Source organism: Pleurodeles waltl, chromosome 10, assembly GCF_031143425.1.
Source record: "Pleurodeles waltl isolate 20211129_DDA chromosome 10, aPleWal1.hap1.20221129, whole genome shotgun sequence".
Classification (NCBI taxonomy): domain Eukaryota; kingdom Metazoa; phylum Chordata; class Amphibia; order Caudata; family Salamandridae; genus Pleurodeles; species Pleurodeles waltl.
Genome location: NC_090449.1, coordinates 611,137,163 through 611,159,133, shown reverse-complemented (window position 1 = coordinate 611,159,133; position 21,971 = coordinate 611,137,163). Strand labels below are relative to the sequence as shown.

Here is a 21,971-nt window from a genome sequence, read left to right as displayed (position 1 = left end):
ACCCAACGAGGTAGCACTTTTAACTAACCAGTAGAATATACTTCAGTTGGGTACACATTCTGGGCAAAACTGTGGACTTTTGTTGGATAAATGGGCTTGTGCGGTTCTTTTGTTTTCTGTGTCACTCATGCAACTACTGACATGCCCACACAGACACAAACACACACAGACTCACTTAGACGCTCACTCAGAAACTCATGCATCCAATCACCCACTCAGTGACTCATGTACTCACTCAAAGACCCTCTCAGACACTCATGCACCCACTCATAGACCCACTTAGGCACTCATGCTACCACTCACAGACCCTTTCAGACATTCATGTACCCACCCGCAGACCCACTCAGACTCACACACCCACTGAGAGACTCATGCACTCACTCACAAACCCACTCAGAATCTCATGCACTCAGTCACATATACACTCAGAGATTCAAGTTACCACTGACAGACCTACTCAGATACTCACACACCAACTGACAGACCCAATTAGACACTCATGCACTGACTCACAGTCCCACCGAGTCTCATGCACTCAATCACAGACCCACTCAGAGACTCACACACCCACTCACAGACCCACTCAGTGACCCACTTAGGCACTCATGCACCCACTCACAGACCCTCTCAAACATTCATGCACCCACTTACAGACCCACTCAGACTCACACACCCACTCAGAGAGTCATGCACTCACTCACAGACCCACCCAGAAACTCATGCAGTCAGTCACATACACACTCAGAGATTCAAGTACACACTCACAGACCTACTCACACATTCATGCACCCACTCACAGACCCACTCACATATTCATGCACCCACTCACAGACCCCCTCAGACATCACACACTGACTCACAGACCCACTTAGACACTCATCCACCTATTAACAGACCCACTCAGAGACTCACGCACCCACTGACAGACCTACTCAGACACCCACACAACCACTGACAGACCCACTCAGACACTTTTCCACCCACTCACAGACCTACTGAGACACTTATGCACTCAATCACACACTCACTGTCAAAGGTTAGGGGTTACAGTTAAGAAATAAAATTTAAAAAACGATAGAAATTCACTTAAAAAACCAGAGGTTACAGGGACGTTGTAGTTAGGAAACAACATTAAAAAAAACTTTGAAATTCACTGAAAAAACAAAAGTTACAGGGATGTTATAGTTAGGAAACAGAATAAAAAGCCTGAAAAATTCATGACAAAAACAAAGGTTACAAGGACATTATAGTTAGGCTCACATTTCACTTGTACAAAACCAATGAAATTCATCAGTGATAGTTACCTGAGCTAACTATAACTTACGGCTCTGCAGTGCACTGCTTATAGTCTCACATATTACATCAATCATGACATGGTCAGTGACATCACCGAGGACCCACTCACTCACCCATACAACCTCTCAACACAGCCACTCACTCACCCATACAAGCACTCACTCAGTAACACACTCACACAACCACTTACATACCTAGTCACACGTCCATACAAGCACTCACACACCTGCTCACTCACCCATACATCCATTCTCACAGACACTTACTCTAAAATACAGCCACTCACACACCAAATCACTTAACCAAACAGCTACTCAAACAGCCACTCACTCACCCACACAGCCACTTACACAGCCAGTCTTTTACTTATACAACCATTCAGACACCCACTCACTCACGCATTCAGTCACTCACACACTCACTCACCCACCCATATGGCAAGTCATACAGCCACTAACTCTCTCATACAGCCACTGACACACCCAATCACCAATATAGTCATTCATACGGCCATTCACTTAACCACACAGCTAATCGCATACCTACTATTTATTCACCCATACAGGTACTCACACACCCACTCACACACCCATAGAGGCATTCAGACACCTACTCACCCACGGATACACACAGTCACACAGCCACTCACATAATATATGTTAGAAATAGTATCACTCATTAGTAGTAAATAAATTATACTATTTTAACTTTTGTAGTATTATGGTATACATGCTTTACACTCATAAACTTTTAGATGGGAAGGCTTGTGGTAACGATGGATTCACGGAGGAGTTTTTTAAGTTATTTGCCAGTGAGCTTATGCCCTTTTCAACTGAGCTGTTTGATTAAATTAGAGATGGGGGAAGTCCCTCCGACTTTTAAGGAATCCACATCTGTCAGTTTTTTAAAGAAAGATAAGTGTCCTAAAGGTGTCAATTCCTACCGTCCAATTAGTCTTTTGAACTCGGACCATAAGTTGCTAATGAAAGTTTGGGTGAGGTGCATAACCCTGGCAGCTCAGGCACTAATACAACATGATCAGGGGGGTTTGTGGCGGGTCAGTTTACGTTGGTGAATACTGGGTTTCTATGATAGGCTCTGGATTATTTTTCTATCAATCAGATTAATGCTGCAGTAATTATGGTTAATGCAGACAAAGCATTTGACCTGATAAATTGGGGCGCATTGTTCTATGGCTAGGGGAGTTCTGGCATTTTTCCTGTTGGGTTCAGCACAATGTTGCAGAATCTTTATCAAGGTGTGCAAGCCCATATTTATGTCAATACCAATTTGGCGGGTGGTAAATATAAACTAGGGTATGAGGCAGGGGTGCCCTGTGTTTCCAATTTTATTCATCTTTTTGTATAGAATGGAGCCGGCGGAGTGGAAGGGGTGCGACGGGTGCAGTTGCACCCATCGCGATTTTCAGTGTCTGCTTGGCAGACACTGAAAATCTTGGTGGGGCCCTGTTAGGGGGCCCCTGCAGTGCCCATGCCAGGGGCCCCACGACACCCGTTACCGCCAGAACCAGGCTGGCGGTAAGGGGGTCGGAATCCCCATGGCGGCGCTGCTTGCAGCGCCGCCATGGAGGATTCCCTTGGGCAGCGGGACGCCGGTTTCCCGTATCTGACCGCGGCTGTACCGCCGCGGTCAGAATGCCCATGGGAGCACCGCCAGCCTGTTGGCGGTGCTCCCGCGGTCGTTGGACCGCCAGGGTCAGAATGACCCCCATTATCCTCTATCTTAGCTCAGAGAAGCAGACCATTATATAGACTTTTAAGGAGTTTGCATGGTTTGAACAGATTGAGGGTTATAAAATTAATTGAACTAAAACTGAATTGCTTTTATTCAATTTTTCAGTTAGTCAACCCCCCCAAGGTTTGCAGCAGCAGGCCAGCTAAAAAAAATTGACTACCTGGGGATCTTTGTAACAAAAAACCATGCTGATCTTTTGCGTTTAAATTATGCAGAGATGTTGAAGAAGATAAAGGTCTTGTTGGACAGATGGCCTTTACTTCCCTTAACAATAGTGGGCAGAGTGGCACTTATTAATATTTCAATATTTCGGTTATCTCAAGTAACTGTAACTCGTGCCCTAAGATAACTACAACTCACGCCCCTGTCATGCAGTTTTCTTCTAAATAATTTTACTGCAAATGTTACACTGATGTTATCACTGATGTTGTCAAAGATGTCATGAGTGAAGTATTATGTGATGTGATGTATTATGTAATCTTGGCCCAGGGGACCCCATTCTCTGGGGTGTGGCTTAATAATTTTTTTGGGAGGTAGGGGGGCTCGCTGCCCCCCTCTCCAGGCTAATCTCAGCCCCGGGGACCCAATCCCCCTGTGCATGTCCATGTGACCTCGGTGCCCCCAGGGCACATAGTCATAATACTGGGGACTGTGGGGGGAGCCTGAAGACCCCCACAGTCCCTGCAGGCTCCCCATCTCCTGTGGGAGCCAGCATTGCTGTCACAGAGAGGGAGCTGATGGGCGTATAAGAAATGATATGTGGGGGAGCCTGTAGCTCCCCCGCACACTAGGGACCACCACCCCTAGGCAAATATTTAAAAAAAGAATTAGCCTCCGGGACCACCACCCCCGGGGCTACACTGAATTTTGAGCCAGGGGGCTGCACAGCTACCCCACACTCCGGGGTCCACCACCCCGGGGCAAATCTTTCAAACAAAACGGGGTCCCTATATAGATATATGCAGGAGGGCCCGTGGCCCCCATTTTCCAGGTACCACCACCCCCTGGGGCAAACAGAAACCATTTTGAAGGGGGTCCGTTTCGGACCTCCACCCCGGGCCATTCTTTATGTTAGAGGGGGGCTGCGTGACCCCACCTTGTGGAGTTACTGATGGCCCTGGGGACTGCCACCCCCTAGAGCTCCTGCTATGTCCCAGGGTGCCAACCCCCGGGACATAGCTGTTTGAAGTGACTTGGCTGCAGGTCTGCAACTGCAGGCAAGCCCCAGCAAACACTCTACTGTTTGACAATGGGACCTTTAAAGCAGTTCCCTCTATCAAATAGCAGTGTTTTCATCTCTGTCCCCTGCACACTTGCAGGGGACAGAGATGAAATGTTTCAGCAAGCACAGAGCTACTGTCAAAGCAGTTCAATGCTTGCTGAAGCAATGGCCCTGCAGCTTCCCCTGCAGTGTCACGTAGCGCGTAAAGGGCATTAAAAAAAAACCTATATATATATATATATATATATATATATATATATATATATAACTAGGGACCATGAAGGACCCTTGAGGGCTCCCCCGCTGTCCCAGAAAGCCCCTAAAGGGGTTAATTAAAAAAAAAAAAAAAACACAGTCCCCATAGCTGGGTGTGAAGGCTGCAGACTATCACACTGAGCTTTGGGGGTTCGAGTCCAGCTGGACTCATTTCCTTTCTTTATTATTTATTGTTTTTGTTTTTTTTAAATAAAACATATTTTAATAATAAATATTTTTATTTTATTTTAAATTGAATACAAGTACCTCATTTTAACTATATGAAATATTAAAGCCTAAAAAAGAAATTTTTATTTCCTTCTCACTTTCTTCGTCTCCTTCAATCAATTTCTCCCACTCAGACACTTACGCGCCCAATCACACTCATGTAGCTATAACTAATGCCCTAAGGTAACTATAACCCGTGCCCTCGCCATGCACTGCTAAGTACCCCACAAATTATGGCACCCATGACATCTTTAACAACATGCTTGATAATATCAATGTAATATTTGCAGTAAAAAAAAAAAAAAAAAACTGTGCAAGGCGGGGGCACGAGGTATAGTTACCTTAGGGCACAAGTTATAGTTACTTGAGGTAACTATAACGATAACTGCTGAATTTCTATGGTTTTGTACGCATGAAATGTGAGCCAAACTATAAAGTCCCTCTAACCTTTGTTTTTTTCCTGTGAAAAAAATAAAAAAAATAATATATATATATATATATATATATATATATATATATATATATATATATATATATATATATATATATATATATGAGTTAACAGCAGTGTGGGGAATTATGTTTCTTTGGGAGTCCGTGACACAAAAACAATAGAACAGTTATTCTTACTTTATACTGGTGAAGTTTTATACCTATTCTTTTGACTTAAGACTTCTGGCCTACAGGAACATTTTGCTTGCAGCAATGAGAGTTTTTAACAGCTTTTCTGAAAGAAATGCTGAGCTGACAAAAGGAACTAATTGTATGGTACATTGCTTAGTTTATTCAGTTGAAATGAAGACTCAATGAACCAAGTGTATCACAGCAGAAAAGTCGAATAATAAGGAGTCAAGATCTGCTAATAGAACTAATTGACTCAGGACTCTATTACTAGTTAGCCGATAAGATGGGGAGGTAAAATTGAGCACATTATTACCATTACTGACTTATATTACCACCCCATTTACCGGCTCTTCAACGTTTCAGGCCAGAAATGGTAATAATACATGATTTCTCAGATTATCAAGGCATTTTCCACATGGTTTTAAAGAACTCTATAGAATTTCTGTTGAAATATTCACCTGCTATTGGCAGGTGGAAAGTGTGAGCAGATGTGCAAGTGATATGAATATGCGCAATTCCGCACACAATAAAACTTGTAACCATTCCAAGGGGTGATTCTACAAAAAACCTTCAGAATTGCCACTCTTGATATCCCATAATGAGAGCCTAAATCTAATACTTAGGTACAATGATGGAAAGAACATTCAACATTCAGTAATGGCTCTGGTTACTTTAGTTCTTTGACTGAAGGCTAAATTAAGTCAATGCTATATACTGCGAAAAAGTAGCAAACCATGCAATGTATTAGCGCATTGGGATATAGGAAAATGCAACAGTAGTGATATTAGGAATCTTAAACATTTTGGAAGAGTAGGCTGGCGGTTCAATGGCCTTTATTTGGGGTGTACACGTTTAAACAATGTTGCTATTTTCATTGAGTATGCAGTCTTCATTTGCAGTCTGCTCAATTTTCAATCTGAATTATACATTTAGAAAGGTCTTGGAATGAGACAAAGGAAAGTGAACGATTTTGACTTTAACTTCATTATGTGTTGTATGCAATCCTGCATGCATGCAGATTTGGTGATATCGACTAATAGGAGAAGTGTTGAGGTGAGACTTAAATTGGGGAATAATGGATTCTTTCATTTTCAAAGAACTCATGTGCTGTTTCATGATTCTTCCTCAAATGTGGTAGATACAAGACTCATCCGGATCTGATTGGTCTTTCTAACCTTCGTACAGATACATCATGGGAAGACAAATGGTGATGAAAAAGATTTCCCTATTTTGAGTCACATAGGAGATTGTGCTCTCTGCTACAGAAACAAAATGCTGAACAGAATGACACCAAATGTGGTGTGATGATACACATTTATTTTATCTCATTGTATTTGACTTTATTTAAATAGAGCGATTTTTGCTTCATATACATTAATTCATTCATTTTCAGCATATGAGCTTTTCCAAAAAAGGATCAATCGGGTTTTGAAATGTTAACCTTTTTAATATTTGAACAGTTAACTCACAGATTACTTGCAGATACAGAAACAAATTAATCTGATTAGACAACAAAGTATGTTTTCCCATTGGTCATTTCAGTATCTGCAGATGTCAAATCAAAGCGATTGAAATGGTTAGCCCTGACAGATAAGAGTTGTTGAACTGATATTAAGTGATGCAAGCAGTCCACAGGGGAAACGCCCTGAACCACGACTCCGTAACAACGAAGTAGAGGACAAAGAAAGCTGAACGTTTTCGTTAACCACTACTTCATTGTTTTGTGCCTTAAGCATGCATGTGCTGAGCCACGCCCAGAAGAAGGGAGTCGGCTGAGGAGGACGATGCGATGAGTCAGGTAAGTGGGACTGTTTTAGGGGCTGGGGGGTCGGGGTATTTTAAGTTTTTGGGCCAGGGGTGGGGGGTTGGGGTTTTAGTTTTAGGGGCAGGGTGGGGGGTGGGTATTTTTAGTTTTGGGGGGTCAGGGTGGTTTAGGGGAGGGGGTCGGGTTATTTTTTGTTTTAGGGGCGGTGTAGGTTTATGGGTGGGGAAAGGGGGTGTCGGGGTATTTTTAGTTTTAGGGGTGGGGTGGGGGGTCGAGGTATTTTTAGTTTTAGGGGGCGTCAGGCGGTTTTAGGGGGCGTCAGGCGGTTTAGGTTTAGGGGCAGGGGAGGGACTGGAGGGGTATTTTTAGTTTTAGGGGCAGGGTGGGGGGTTGAGGTATTTTTTGTTTTAGGGGTGGGGGTAGGGCGGTTTAGGTTTGGGGGAGGGGTACTTTTAGTTTTAGTGGCGGGGTCGGGTATTTTTAGTATTTGGGGTTGGGGGATCGGGGTGGTTTAGGTTTTTAGGGGTGGGGTGGGGGATTGGGGTGGTTTAAGTTTTATGGGTGGGGGTTGGGGTGGTTTTAGGTTTTAGGGGCTGGGTGAGGGGTTGCAGTAATTTTAGGGGTGGGGGTTGGGGTGGTTTTAGGTTTTAGGGGTAGGTTGGGGGTCGGGTAATTTTAGGGGCAGGTTGGAGGGTTGGGGGTTTAGTTTTTTTTGGGGTGGGGGCTGGGGGTAGTTTTAGAGGAAGGAGTATTGTGGTGGTTTTAGGTTTTAGTGGTGGGGGTTGGGGTAGTTTAGGTTTTAGGGATGGGGTGGGGGCTGGGGTTGGTTTAGGGGCGGGGTTGGGGTGGTTTTAGGCTTTAGGGGTGGGTTGGGGGTCAGGTAATTTTAGGGGCAGGGTGGGGGGTTGGAGGGGGTTTAGGTTTTAGGGGCGGGTGGGGGGCTTGGGGTAGTTTTAGGGGCAGGGTGATGGGGTGGTTTAGGTTTTACGGGTGGGGGTTGGGTAGTTTAGGTTTTAGGGATGGGATGGGGGTTGGTGTTGTTTTAGGGGTGGGAATTGGGGTGGTTTTAGGTTTTAGGGGTGGGTTGGGGTAATTTTAGAAGCAGGGTGGGGGGTTGGGGGTTTTAGGTTTTAAGGGTGGGGGTTGGGGTGGTTTTAGGTTTTAGGGGTGGGTTGGGGGTCGGGTAATTTTAGGAGTGGGGTGGGGGTTGTTGTGGTTTAGGTTTTAGGGGCGGGGTGGGGGCTCGGGCAGTTTTAGGGGTGAGGTGGGGGTTGGGGTAGTTTTTGGGGCAAGGGTGGGGGGTTGGCGTGGTTTAGGGGAGGGGATGGGGGTCACAATAATTTTTAGGGGTAGGGGTGGGGGGTCAAGGGGGATGCATGCTGCAACCATACATGCCTATAACTAATGCCTTTACCAGGAATGCCTTTACAACGAAAAATCGTTGTTAAGGCATTCGTGGTAAAGGCATTAGTGGTAACAATGCGGTCGTTGTTCCGACCTCGTTGTTCAGGCATGCATTGTTCCAGCATGCGTTGTTCCGACATACATTCAGTCCACAGACATTTCTGGATCTCTTGTTGAATAAAATAATTCAGGGGGGTTAGAAGCCTGTGGAGAACCCCCAGTCCAATGGGGGAAGGGGTGAAGAACGATCAAAAAGATCAGATACAATTTGAGTTGCAAGATTCACTAATCCAAATGGGGTACCACGGATTTCACAGATCTGTAGAGATCCTCCGGATTCCTTAAAGCAGAGAAGACACCTTCTTTGATATGCAAAGCTCATGGGAAATACATTAATTAAAATAAATAGCACTGAACGCAAATGGACTTGGCACAAGCCTTTGTAAAGAACAATACCTGGTACCCAGAGCACGCTGGGCATAGTCAAAGGCCATGTGCAGTTTATTCTGGAAGCAAGAGGAATGAGGCAAGGATGGATCGAAGGCCACACTCTGTGAATAGATCCCAAACAGCATGGCCTCTGTTCTTGTGCAGTGGCCAGAGGCCAAAGTATATGACTAAAAACTTCATAAATCATGGTAAAAAGGTGAAGTTAATCTAATACCAAATGGAAGTTCCAGATTTAGAGCAGAGAAGAAAACAATAAAAACCAGAATAAACACTGGTAAAAACATAAAAAAGAAAAAACTGAAGAGAATGAGCTTGGAGTACGCTTACCAGCTTCGAAACCACATATTACACTACTAGGCGTTCCCAATTGAAGTGCACCAAGACTGCAATTCCCAGAATGTATCAAAAGCTCTGAGTCATTACTGAATCACCAGGCCACACTAGGTTGGAGGGGGAAAACATTGTTTAGGAATCAAATTAAGTGGCCTACAAAAGGAGTAATTCACCAAATGTTACAGAAATCATGTTATCCAACAGTGAAATGGGAATGATCCTTAAACCACTCACGCCTCTAAAGGCTTGTTGCAACAGAGTCCAGTTCAATCACGTTAGACATGCCTGACTCCGCTGTTCATCTTTTTGAAATCAGGAAAATGATTTGTATTGAACTCGGGTAAAAGTGGAAATTTACACATAGGTATTACTGCAGAGAGCAGCGTTAGTGAGCTATCCTGCAGAAAGTCTCACTCCTTCTAAATCGGCCTACAGACTACTGCTCATAACAACAAATTCTGAGCAAAGGTTTGGTGCACCTTATTCATGCCAATGAAGGAGGAGTTATATATCACTGGAGCTGAAGACACAATTCGTAATCAACAAAAAAGAGTACTCATAAAGATCTGAGGAGGAAATGTGCATCTGCATGCTCTGGGTTTGTCCAATGAAAATTCCTGTTTTCAAAATGATTTTCCACTTCTGTCAAAGCATTTGATTTGTTTATATTTTCTTTTGATCGAGAAGGAAGAACATCAGCTTCTTGCAGGTCTGGCACCTTCTGGGATATCAAACAGTCATTTCAAAGGTACACTTGCTTTTAGCAGGTATTGAGATAGGAAACCCTTACGTTTGACAAGGTGCCCGAGCTGTAATTAAACTTGTTTCCGTTTGCCCTTCTCACAGCTCCTTTAGGTAGGAAAATGGTCTTGTGCAGTACAAGCGCATTAAAGGGGTGCAACACATGTCTTGAGATCCTCTTCTCTGTTTTATGCTAGAGTAGCTTCAATATCTAAATGTCTGTTGAAAATTAATTTCTCCTAAGATATACAACCTGCTGACGCTGGCCATCCAATAGCAAAGTCAGCAGGCCAGTTGGGGTGGGAGGACAGATAAGTAGGGCTGCACTCTCACAGACAAAGAATAGGACGGCCTGGTCTACCGAACTCTTACCATGGTGGCTGCTCTCTGGGCAGGGAAACCATGATGAAGCTTGGCTCATACTGGTGTTTCACTCATGCCCGAGTAAATAACTGGTACGCCAAAAGAACAGAAGTGTAGAGAAGAGGATGCAGCAGTACATGGTAATTACTTCACCTCTTGTGGAACTGCCCCAGGCTAACTCACTGGTGGCAGAGTCCTAGATGACATTTTTCATCATACATCACACTTGGCTATCCTAGTAGACAAACATCCCCAGTACGATGACTAAAGAGCAGACGGATAGCTCTCACACAGTGTGCGACATAATAGATAATATTTTTCCTTTGGGGTACCAACACAATCCTGGAGCATAAAACCTGGCTGTACCAGATATGGGATCTATAGACCATGGAGAAGTTAACAGTCCCTTGCCCTTAAGCACAATGAAGGGGATTTCTGGGATAACCTCTCTATCCATGGAACTTAAAGAACTAACTTGCCCTTAGTGTTTGAAGATGTGTATACTGGCCTAAACGACTTGAATCCCAGGCCTAGAGAAAATTATCTGATTAGAAAATAATTGAAAAAACTTACCTTACTGCAGATGGAGGAAACAGCAAATCTGCTTCTGCAAAAGAAACACTACTGAACTGCATAAAGTGTAAGTCTTTTTCCTGTGAGTATTGGGGGTGGGTTGGACTTGGGGAGAGCTGAGTTGCGTTTTCAATGCCTGTTTTTCGCTGGCAGTTTGGATGAAGATGGATATATCTGTTATTTTTCCAGGTTTCCAGAGTTGATCCATAAAAAATTAATACGAGTGAAACAACTAACAAAAACATTTCGACTACGCCACTGAGTTTTTCACTATTCTGAAATTGTTCAAGAATGTGCTTACTCAAGGCCCCTACATGAAGGAGGCTAAACCATGGGAACTTTAGAGATGAAAGGTGGGATCCTTTGTACAAGAGAAGATGAAGGGTGGTGTTGTGTGGGGTGGTGTATGGTGACATGCCAGGGGCTACAGCATTGTATAGAGCTCTGGAACTGTTGCTCAAAGGGCCCTGGGCAGGGAGGGTCAACAGTTGGGGTAGTAGACATTCAGGGGGCTGTGACAGGTAACTGCTGTTGAATGGTCAGTATCTCCTTGCTGGTTCTTGCAGCAGTAAGAAACACTCCCCCACTGCTGAAAAGGGTTGATGAAGCTGCCTTTCGACTAAGCTTCACAATTCACAAATCTTACAAAAGTTTGAAAAAATGCACTCATATTCACAACTCCGCATTTCTCTACAGAAAACATTTTAACTATTGGAATCGCATAAGAAATGAAAAGTGTCCACAATGGCAGGGGTTCTGAAGATGACAAGTGCCGCACAGGAAGGTACCATCAGATGGACAGGAGTGACACTGGAGGAGCAGTGCACGACCTCTGTCCTAATAGTCTGTAGGCCAAAGGTTCAGGACAGGACAACCCTTTGACAAGAGCTGTGCTTGTTTCAATTTCATAGCTAATGGATGTTTATTGATTCTGTTGCTATTTTAGGATGCTCCATATTTGAACTTATGCACTCTTTTTGTATGGGTCAGTATATTTTGCGCCTTTTAGTAATTTAGAATGCAAGAAATAATATCTTGGACAGCTGCCATGTCTTTCGGGATATATTCTTGCTGTTTCAGGTCGATCACGAATTCCCATGTTAAATGGGCTATTTACTGTGGTTGTTCATTGTCGTTTCCTGTTGACACCACAGCGGATGCTACACAGACCTGTCCTGGCCCAAGAGCAAAGAGCTTCTGATATCACCAAATTACATTTTCCCAGTAAATTCTCAAACAAAGGAATCACAAAACACGACCAAAAAGAACTTACCTTCCATGGCGTTGGTGAGGACGCTACATGCACTGACTGCTCTGGGCCTCTGGAATGCTTCTCCGTCAAAGTAATCCACGGATAGGCGAGGCATTAGCCATTGCTTTCTGCTGGTGCTGTCATTGTCTGAGGCAGCAGTCTTCATGTTGTTGTTTTAAAAAAAAAAGGAAAGCATAAGTTTATTAGTTGTTGAAAACGTACTGGCGTGTTTAATAATGGAGAGCTGAACAACATGTTTCCACCATTTTGAGTACAAAGATTTATTCGATATTGTGTGGGATTCTACATCAGATCCACAAGCATAGGCTATCGAACACAAGAGATACTGCGGGAGATTATGCTATGTTACATTACATTACGTTCTATAACACTGCATCGTTTAGCAATATGAATTATGAAGAATATTTCTCAAGAAACAGCACCACATTGCCATCTTTCTCCAGTTTTGTTCTTTGCAATACATCAAGCAAATCAAGAAAAAGTGGTGGGCGAAATCCACCCCTGTTTTTTTGTAGTTTGAATAATGATATCTTAAAACTTGGTACTACAAATTTGTGTCCCCAGGCACACTTGAACTGTAAATTGTGCCCCATATTTTGAGCATTGTGGTGATGCTGATTTGTAGAGAATATGGGAATGCAGGAACAAGCACTTCCACTGTACTTACTGAATAAGTTCTAAATCAGGGCATTTATCCTTCATAAGAAAAATGGATAGCTGGAAAGTGTAGTGTCTTAGAACTGTAGGTGTTAGTACCCCGTGACTGGGGGCAGATGTATGCAGGAAATAACACAATCAATCTGGGAGGTGTCAGGGGGTGGTCTTAATGGTTATTGGGATATTGAGAGTTAGTTACATGCTGGATGTTGAGGATTAAAGATGCTTACGACAAGCTCTGTGTGTGTGGTGTGTTGTGCATGCTACTGGGCTGAGGAGGGCACAACAGAAAGTACATGTATGCTGTAGTTTTGTGCTGCTAATGGTGAGGTATCATTCTGATCCCTAATGTAAGGGAGTGTGAAACAATAGAGGGACAGCAATACATGGGTGTTTGGTGTCACTGAATATGTGTTCTAATCATAATGTCAAGGATATCATAAATATATTTTCAAGATAAACAGAAGACGAGTTAAGAATAGTAAATCCATTCCTACCTATAAATACATAATAATCTTTTGATAGATGAAATTTTGGCTATGATATTCTTGTAAGATAATATTAAAGTCCACATATTCTGACATACAATCAACGTAACAGCATTGTTCCCTCTAGAGGGTTCTGAGAAGAAACATGTAAATGCTCAATATGAGGGGAGAAAGAAGAAGTTCAAGAGGGGATCCACAGGTGCGTGGGTGTGTGCCTATGGCCACAAGATGAATCCTCTTAGTATGATTGTGTTAGCCTAGGCCAGTTCTTACCAAAACAGACCCATTCTGTCTTTTAGTGTGCAAAACTGGATGGTAAGTCAATAGATCTGAATGCGGACAGAAGGTAGAAAATGGGAAGACCTGTACTGTGGATCAAGAGACACTGACCCACGATAGCCAGGATCACAGTTGTTGAGTTGTGTTGAAGGAGAAACAGAAGTGACAGTCTTCCAAGAGGCAGTTTGTCAGAAGGGTGTGGTGGGGATCTCAAAATTTTACTAGGCACAAGTAGTTGGAAAAATGGGGAAAATTGTTCAAGTCATTGGGGTCCAGATAGTGATCTATAATTACTGAGTTTTCTAGTGCTTGATTTAGGACAGGGGTTACTGTAACATTGTACATATTTTTGAGGCAAGAACATACACTGCTGTTTTGGAAAGTGAGGGGACAGTGCTCTAGAGAGCAAGCAGTAACATTCAAATCTTCACTGATCCTACAACTGCAGGGCACAGTGGAATCCCCAAGTATGTGTTTATATTTTGCAGACTAAAGCAAAGCAAACCAGCTTGTAAAATGAAGCTTTTGAAATTCACTGTGGGCCGGTAATGCAGCGAAGGCTCAGCTTAAAGGTGCAAATGAAAGGTGTGACGCCATTAAAAATGGAACAGAGGAGTGTCGGCCAATGATGCTCATGGTCTTAAACATGATGCAAAGAATCAAGAATTTCTATAGGCCTCAGTGACGTAAAAACATTTACTAGTTGGTGTGTTAGCCGTAAATGACGTATTACATCTCATTCTACCACCTATGCATGCAAGGATCCTATTCTTGGCAGGAGGATTGTGCAGATTTCCTCGAAGTCGCATTCCAACAGGAAATAGGCTTCCTGATTGCTGTTTGGCTAATTTAATACAAAAATAATCAGGATTCAGTGGCCTCCTCAGGCCTCTGGGCCCTAGTGCACCTGCAGCTCCATTGATAGCTACACCCATGAAATTCACTTTCTCGGTGTAAGTTGGTTTAGAAGAAAGCATCCAAGATAAGGTAGCTGCTGTGCCCCTTATGTGGCAGTGAAACCTTCCCATTAGGCTGTGTGTAAAGTTTGCAGGATCATTGATCTGAGACAGGTTCTCCAGCGATCTGTAACAAAGGGTGTGCTCGACAGCATCAAGCGGTCTGACGGTCTCAAAGAGAAGCCTTTACAAGCAAACCACATGGTTGCACGAAGGTATGACTTTTAATTAATTGTCTAGGGATTTCAGCTGATGAGATTCATATGGAGAATGGGGCTAGGGGAGCATTGTCTGGCGTCAAAAGTAGCCCCTTGACAAAAAGTAACATTTCGTATAATTTATTGTATTTTAGATATGAAAAGAAATGGAAGATATAATGTTGCCAGATGGCTTGGTATAGAGCAGGTGTTTCCTCTTAATGAGGTTTTAGACTAAACTGGCTGTGCGTTCGGATATTCTATTCTGTGGTGAAATGAGGACTGTAGCAAAGCCATGTGCTCATTAGGCAGCACAGGGATACATCTTACTGCCTCTTTGCGATGTAATTGTTGCAATGGGTGCATAACATTTCCCATCAGCATTGGCTCTTGGAGAAAGAAGAATGCATGCCAGTTCAGCACAAACCCACACATGCTGGGGGGAGGGAAATATACCCCAGAGACTCCCTCAAACACAAGAGGAATGACGACCCTACCTCCTCGTACGGAACAATGACAGAAGCAATTCCGTTCAGTATCAAAACAGGATGCTGCCCTGCACGTGCTTAGATAGGAGCCCTTGGTTGTTTTTAGGCAAGATTATTGATTGACGTGAAGGTAATATTCTATCTCCCATTTGAATAACATGTTTCTTGGATCTATGTGTGTGTCATTAAGCACGAGTGTTACAAGTGTTCATGCTTTGATGGTGGTCTATGCTAGTTGCAAATGAAAGTCAGAGGACACAGAGACAACCTGACACGCCGGAGGGATTCTGAGGGATTGTACTTTTAAATACTGAGTACAAGAATATTGTGGCCCACTAATATCATCGACAAAATATTACGGGACAAAGTAGCGAAAAGTAAATGCGGAGAAGGAAGTACAGATTTACCATTCTTAAATCCACATCTGTGTAGCTTGACAATATATGTATATTATTGAGGTACACAGACATGGACTTAGGTATATAGAATCTATACATACCTTTCCATATTTTGCCCCTCAAATTTTTTTCTATCATATTATTTTTTTAACTTCTTTTTATTAGACCGACAGGGTTTCAAACATAACATACACCATATTGCAATCTTGACAGTTCGACTAACCAGGGATTCATGACAGTACCCCATTGTTTCCAATAGGGAGTCAGTGGCGCTTGTATAGCCCAATCGTTATTAGTATAGTCTTCAGTGGTTCCTTCACATTCCCGTTCCCCCATTACCTCCCATGTGCCTCCTACAGGTTCATTTTATCCATTATATTGGTGTCCCACAATATTGTGGACTTGATATTCAGGAGCCACACCATTCGAAGGGCACTATTAGGAGTTCCCTGTTGCCTGCGTGGGGAGATACCAAAATCAGAATTTATGGTACTTGGTGATATCTTCCTGTGAATGAGGAATAATACCTGGCACTGGGAATACCAAGTACAACCCCACATGTTTTCTCTCATTCCTGGGAAATAGGCTCAAATACTAATCCAATTACCACTTGATTGGGGCTGGTAGTAAAAAGGCAGGTGGGTTTCTTTTCCAGGGGAGGGATGGAAGGAGGATGGGCAGCAGGCAGGAAAGTCATTTCTCCTTCAGCTGAAGAGGCCTTCTTCTGCTCCCCCCATGCTAATGGATAACGGTGGGCATGGTCAGGCTCAGTAGCCACCTGCAGCCCTTGCAGCTTTACAGTTCTTTCAGTGGCGTTGAATAATCGTGTCCAATGTGTGTGGACCCGATCAATTCAGGCTGGGAGATATCAGCAAACAAAGAATGAGAGCCAAGGTGTAGTTAAGCCACTGCACAGAGTCCGATAATGCAATGTGCATCATTCAAAGAAAGAATTAGAAATCCAACATCACACACTGGCCAGGATTTGCAGCTGGGCCATTATTAAGGAGTCACATGCTAAAAATACTAAGACTACCAATAAGATAGGAAGGCAATATATGTATATATAACATGGGTGCCCAACTTAGAGCTATGAGGGCTGAATTTGTATGAGATTTTTTAAGTGTATGGTGTAAAGGTGGCTCAGTGAGTTAGCATGCATATCTGATTTCTGCTGTGATCCACATGTCATAGATTTGACTTCCTGAAAGGCCATCTTAGCATGCCATCCTTCTAAGGAGGATAATTAAGTGCCAACATTTGAGCAATAGTAAAACCTGCATGAATTTGGTACTAAGCACTGTTCAAAAGCAAGTTATGCTGCTGACTTTGTAATTAAGCTTCCTTTTGCAGATATCCTAAAAATCCGGTACGGCTTGCCCTTCATGGAACTATGCTGAAAACCTCTGACAAAGACTATGGACTATTTTCTTTAAAGTGCACTTCCACGAGATAAAATGTTTCCTAGGAATGCCCTTAGATAAACGGAGCTAGCCCTCTACTCTATGCATTCAAGGGAAGTGGTGTGCACATTAAAACACAAGGCTATGCCGCTCTGTGAAAGCCAACTACTGCCTTTAGTCATGGTGCCAAAGTTTTCCTAGAAGGAGAATTTAATACCTGACTGCATCCTCTCTCTGCAGAACAGAAAGCCTTCGAGTCTATTTTACCCTACAAATGCGCCATCAACAGAGAAAATGCTGCTTCTGGAGCACATCTGAGCTGCTCCAGAAATTACAGCCCCATGCTTTGGAGAGGATCTGCAGATATGAATGTGCTGAGGAATAGAGTCAAAAACAATTACATAAGATTCCCCAAAATGTTTCTGACCATTAAGTTAGGCACCAATGGTAGGCGTTTAGCAAAGTACAATTACCGATATCATATAAAAAAAAAAAAACATATTTGTAATGTCGTCATTAAGTGTGCTTTTTTTTAGAAGAGTAACTATCACTTATTATACAAACAAACAATTCCCATTTCAAAACTCAGATATTTTCCATTAAAAGTGTTCTCCAGGAAATGGGTCATGAGAAAAGGTTGACTCACAGCCTCCGGGGTAAAAAATGTGTTCAATCTTATTTCTAAGCGTCTAACACATACTATTTCAAAATATTCTGATATGCTTAGATAATAATTCACATACCAATATCCAACCTAGAAGGATCTGAGAACATTTCGGTTACAGCAAATGTCTGTAATTTTACCAAGGTATTTTCTTTTTTAGTTGCAGCAACTTTCCCATAAAATTTCAAGTGTCTAGCACAACCTCAGACATTCATTTTTAAAAGATATTGAAATATGTCTAAAAGCAAGGACACACATTTTCAAGAGGGGACATGGGCATTTCTTTTTGTACAATTTACGAAAATGGATGATGCAGGACCATGCTAATAGTATTCATTTGGCACATGCAGAAACACGTAGCAAGCTTGATATACGGTATCTCTTCCAGTGTCAAACCTTTTATCCCATAAACACACACACACACACACACTGAAAATCTTCCACATTTTGTCATCCTTGGCTCTATTTGTCCTTTTCACACACTCCCTGAATCAGTTTTAGGAATGTCTGAGAAATTTGGACTGTTCCTTCCTTCCTCATAGATTGTGGCTGTTAATTTCTTCAATGGGATTCTCCACAAAGGTTGTTTTTAGCTTTTGCTGATAACCTCCTCTTTGAAACAGCTCCCAAACAATCTTTCGACCCAATATTCAGTGCCAAAAATATGAAATTCCATGATTCAGTCTAATGTATCTCCACCTTCGTTATTTCCACAAACGTGATCCTAAAATGTGTGTGGGGGCCTTTCCATGGTTACAGGCCATGTTTACCAGATATACTCCACCACTGAGATGAATTGTCTTTTCTTACAGGGCCCTCGCCTTCAAAGTTCTTTCTCATGAGCCCACTGTTCTTTATTATGAGTGCGTCTTCTCTTCTTAAAGACCTTGAGTGCAACCCATTTTACTTGACCACATGTTGTTTACTGTCATTGTCCATGTTAGAGCCCACAATAGCTGGCTTGGTAAGGGGATACAGGAATGTAGAACTGCTTTCCTCATCAATGTTAAGATTTTGCTTATGGGATGAGTCTGCATCCGTTTAACATCTTCCCAGAACCACTAGTGGATCACAGTTTGGTTCATCCTTATTCTCTTCCTCACCTTTGACTTGGTTCTCATCATCATCTCTAATCCCTTGCCCTCCCATAACGCATAACATTTTCTCTAATAACTGATACTTTTAGGGATCAGCCTTGTGACAAATGGCAAATCATCTTTCTGAGAGATCTGCGGCAGCCCGTTGAAATAAAGCTGCTCCTGAATCCTAGATCTATTTTCTTTATAAGTAAATATGTGAAGCCATATAAGAATTTTGTTTCCATTGATTCAAAGCATATTGTTCTCCACAGCAAACCACATGTCTTCAGTCAGAGAGAAGTAAGCAAAGGTATAAATGACAATTCTATCAAACCCCCACTACGTCATGCATAGCACTAATAAGCAACAGTGGTTTTACAGGTAGCCATGCTCTCTGGTGCCCACCACACAGAAAAAAAATCATCAGAAGTGATGAAAAGTCACAAAGGAATTACCAGTAGCATTCTGCACAATTAGGATATAAAATGCTTACTTTCCAGATGTGTACATTTGTTACATAAAGAATCTAACTAACAAACACAAGCCACAAATGACGTTGTCAAAAGTCGAACTGTATTATTATAAGCATTTTTCCTATATAATGTAATGTTGCATTTGAGCAATAGGGGGCAATGAATAAAACATTTAAACGATCCCTGAAAGTGAGAGTCACTTAGTCAGACCACACCTGAGTCTGAAAGATTAGAAGGCTTTCCTCTGCAGAGAAAAGCATGTCCATGGACCTATCCTCATTAATATTTAGCAGCTGGGGGCTCCAGCTGGCGTGATCCGCAGCCTTCGCCCCAGCCTGACTCGCTGCTTTGTTGTGCAAATAAATGTAAGTTTGGACTTTGGGCTCCATTATGAGCAGTAAAGTAATTCAAATGAGGCCGGTAACTCCTGTTGCCAAAACCTTCAGAATTACAATGTCTGCAATTTTACAGTGGACCTATTAAGTTTCATCAGGAGACTCTTCTTCTGAAAACAGCCGAAATCTCTGAGATAAATTCCATGGGAGAGTGAGTAATTATTGGGAGATTCAAACCTGAAATTACAGATCCCCGTTGGGCTCCCCCTGGTAATCAGACGCATCATTAACTCACTACTTTAGCAGTTTTTGTGGAGGATGCCCCAGGGCAGATTGTGTTGCAAAAAACCTTTTAAATATCGTTATGGGTCCTGTGACTTTAATTAGAGTATTGGTCTCTAAAAAGCAGCTCAGAAATACCATTGCAATAAAATAGCCCGATGGAGCTGTGGAAGGTGGGGAACAAATGCAACAAAAGTGCTTGAAAGGACAGATAGGATGAAGAGAGGAAGAGAAGGATGAAGAAAAGAATGGATGGGTGAGAGAGATGGAAGAATCGAGAGACAGATGAATGGATGCAAAGAATGGATCAGAAAAAAGATGGATGGAAGTGAAGTTTTTAGAGAAAACTGGATGACTGACAGGAAGGGTGACGAATGATACAGAGATGTATGGATGGAATAATGATTTAGGGATGTAGACACGTATGGATAAACGACTGAGAGAAGAATGGGGTGGATGGGTGACTAAAAAGAAGGAAGAATCGATGCAAAGAAGGAAGTATAATAATCTTAGATGACCACATATATTGAGAATTTAGGTATAAAAGATGCCAGTTAGAACCATTGTTTTTTTTTTAAATTTCCCCTGGGAGCAGAAGAATGAGGACTGCACTTGCTTGCCTAATTGGCTCACTTCTAGTGCTTCAAGATACGATTTAAACTGGGGGTAGTTTATTTTTATCGCTACTCCTTTGCTGGTAATCCCTAATAACCCCATCCCTCTACTGGAGGCAGAATTAACAATGCAATTTCAAAGCACTCAAAATGATCCCATATTGACCAGTGATCAGAAAATCTTAACTTTGGAGGCAGTGCAGTGTTCTAGCCCTTTTAATTATTTTCTCAACCAAACATGCTGTGTGTGGAAATCTGAATAGATATTTTTTGTTATGAGTTCTAGCTCTCCTTGTAGCTGGAATATATATGAGAGTATTTAAATCTATAGAAAGCTTGTGGAGGCTTTCGAGGAATCCAACATATCCTGTACCATCTTTTGATGGAGGACTCTTGGCATTCTCCGAAGAAACATGTAGTGGTTAGATGTAGAGTTCAAAATAATTCAGGGCAGCCAACAGGCATTATACCTCACTGACCTCCAATTCTGGCAAAACAGAAGTTATGTGGCTACTGGAAGGAAGCTTATGACTCTTTCCTAAGCATCACTGGCAGCAGGCAGTGGGGGCCACTGTCAGCCGAGAAGGATGCTCACGGTTCTAAATATTCTGGTGAGACCACTTCACGAAAGCTTCATGAGAGCAATTTCTCCATGATACACTCTTAGGAAAGGGTACTTAACTATCTTCTGCCATAGGATTCTACATCAGTATTGGCAGTGCCCCCAGGCACTTTTCATATCAGTGTACAACGAGTCTGTTCTAAAGCAACATCTAGGATTAACTTATATTAACACCAACCAGGAATTCCCTTTCCAAATATATTAAGGCAACTGGCAGGAAATAGAAGAGGGGGAAGTTAAAGGGGAATTTAACTTGGGCTAGTCCACCAGGGGCTGACTTCGCTGGATATGAACAATGGAATGGTTCATTAGCAAAGCGATTTCGAAACCATTTCCTCTGCAAACCGGCATATGATCTCCTCCCTCCTTCACTCAAGAGATACCCTACCATCTTTAAAAGACGTTGGGAATGGCAAGCCAGAGATGAAGAGAAAGGCATCTTACTCATGTGACCCGGCTTGTCCTGCAAATACCTCAAGCAGCATAATGTCCTGCCTAAAGTTTATTAAAATACATCTGCCAGACCTGAGGGGGAGAAAGAGCATGTGAAACCCGTGGCAACTCCGCCCATTCACAGAATCAAATCCATGCCTTAGCTGTAAGGCTCAAAGAAAGGATAGTTAGGCATACTGATTTTAAAGACAAATGATAGGAAATGGCATTAGCTAAAGAGATTTAAAAAAATTGAAAACAACTGCTACAGTGAACAATTAAATCACAGACATTTTCTGTTAAACAAGAGCTTCCTTGCTTG

The 21,971-nt window shown here is 42.5% G+C and overlaps 1 protein-coding gene across 2 annotated transcripts in view; it reads right to left on the bottom strand.

Annotated features, from left to right (window-relative positions):
• Positions 1 to 21,971, bottom strand: part of LOC138261759 (sodium channel protein type 5 subunit alpha-like) — a 957,661-nt gene that overhangs the window by 465,971 nt on the left and 469,719 nt on the right. For both annotated transcript variants that reach the window (XM_069211083.1, XM_069211084.1), the window contains one exon: positions 12,283 to 12,421. In XM_069211083.1, the coding sequence (XP_069067184.1) occupies positions 12,283 to 12,421 (139 nt within the window). The remainder of the gene's footprint in view (positions 1 to 12,282; positions 12,422 to 21,971) is intronic.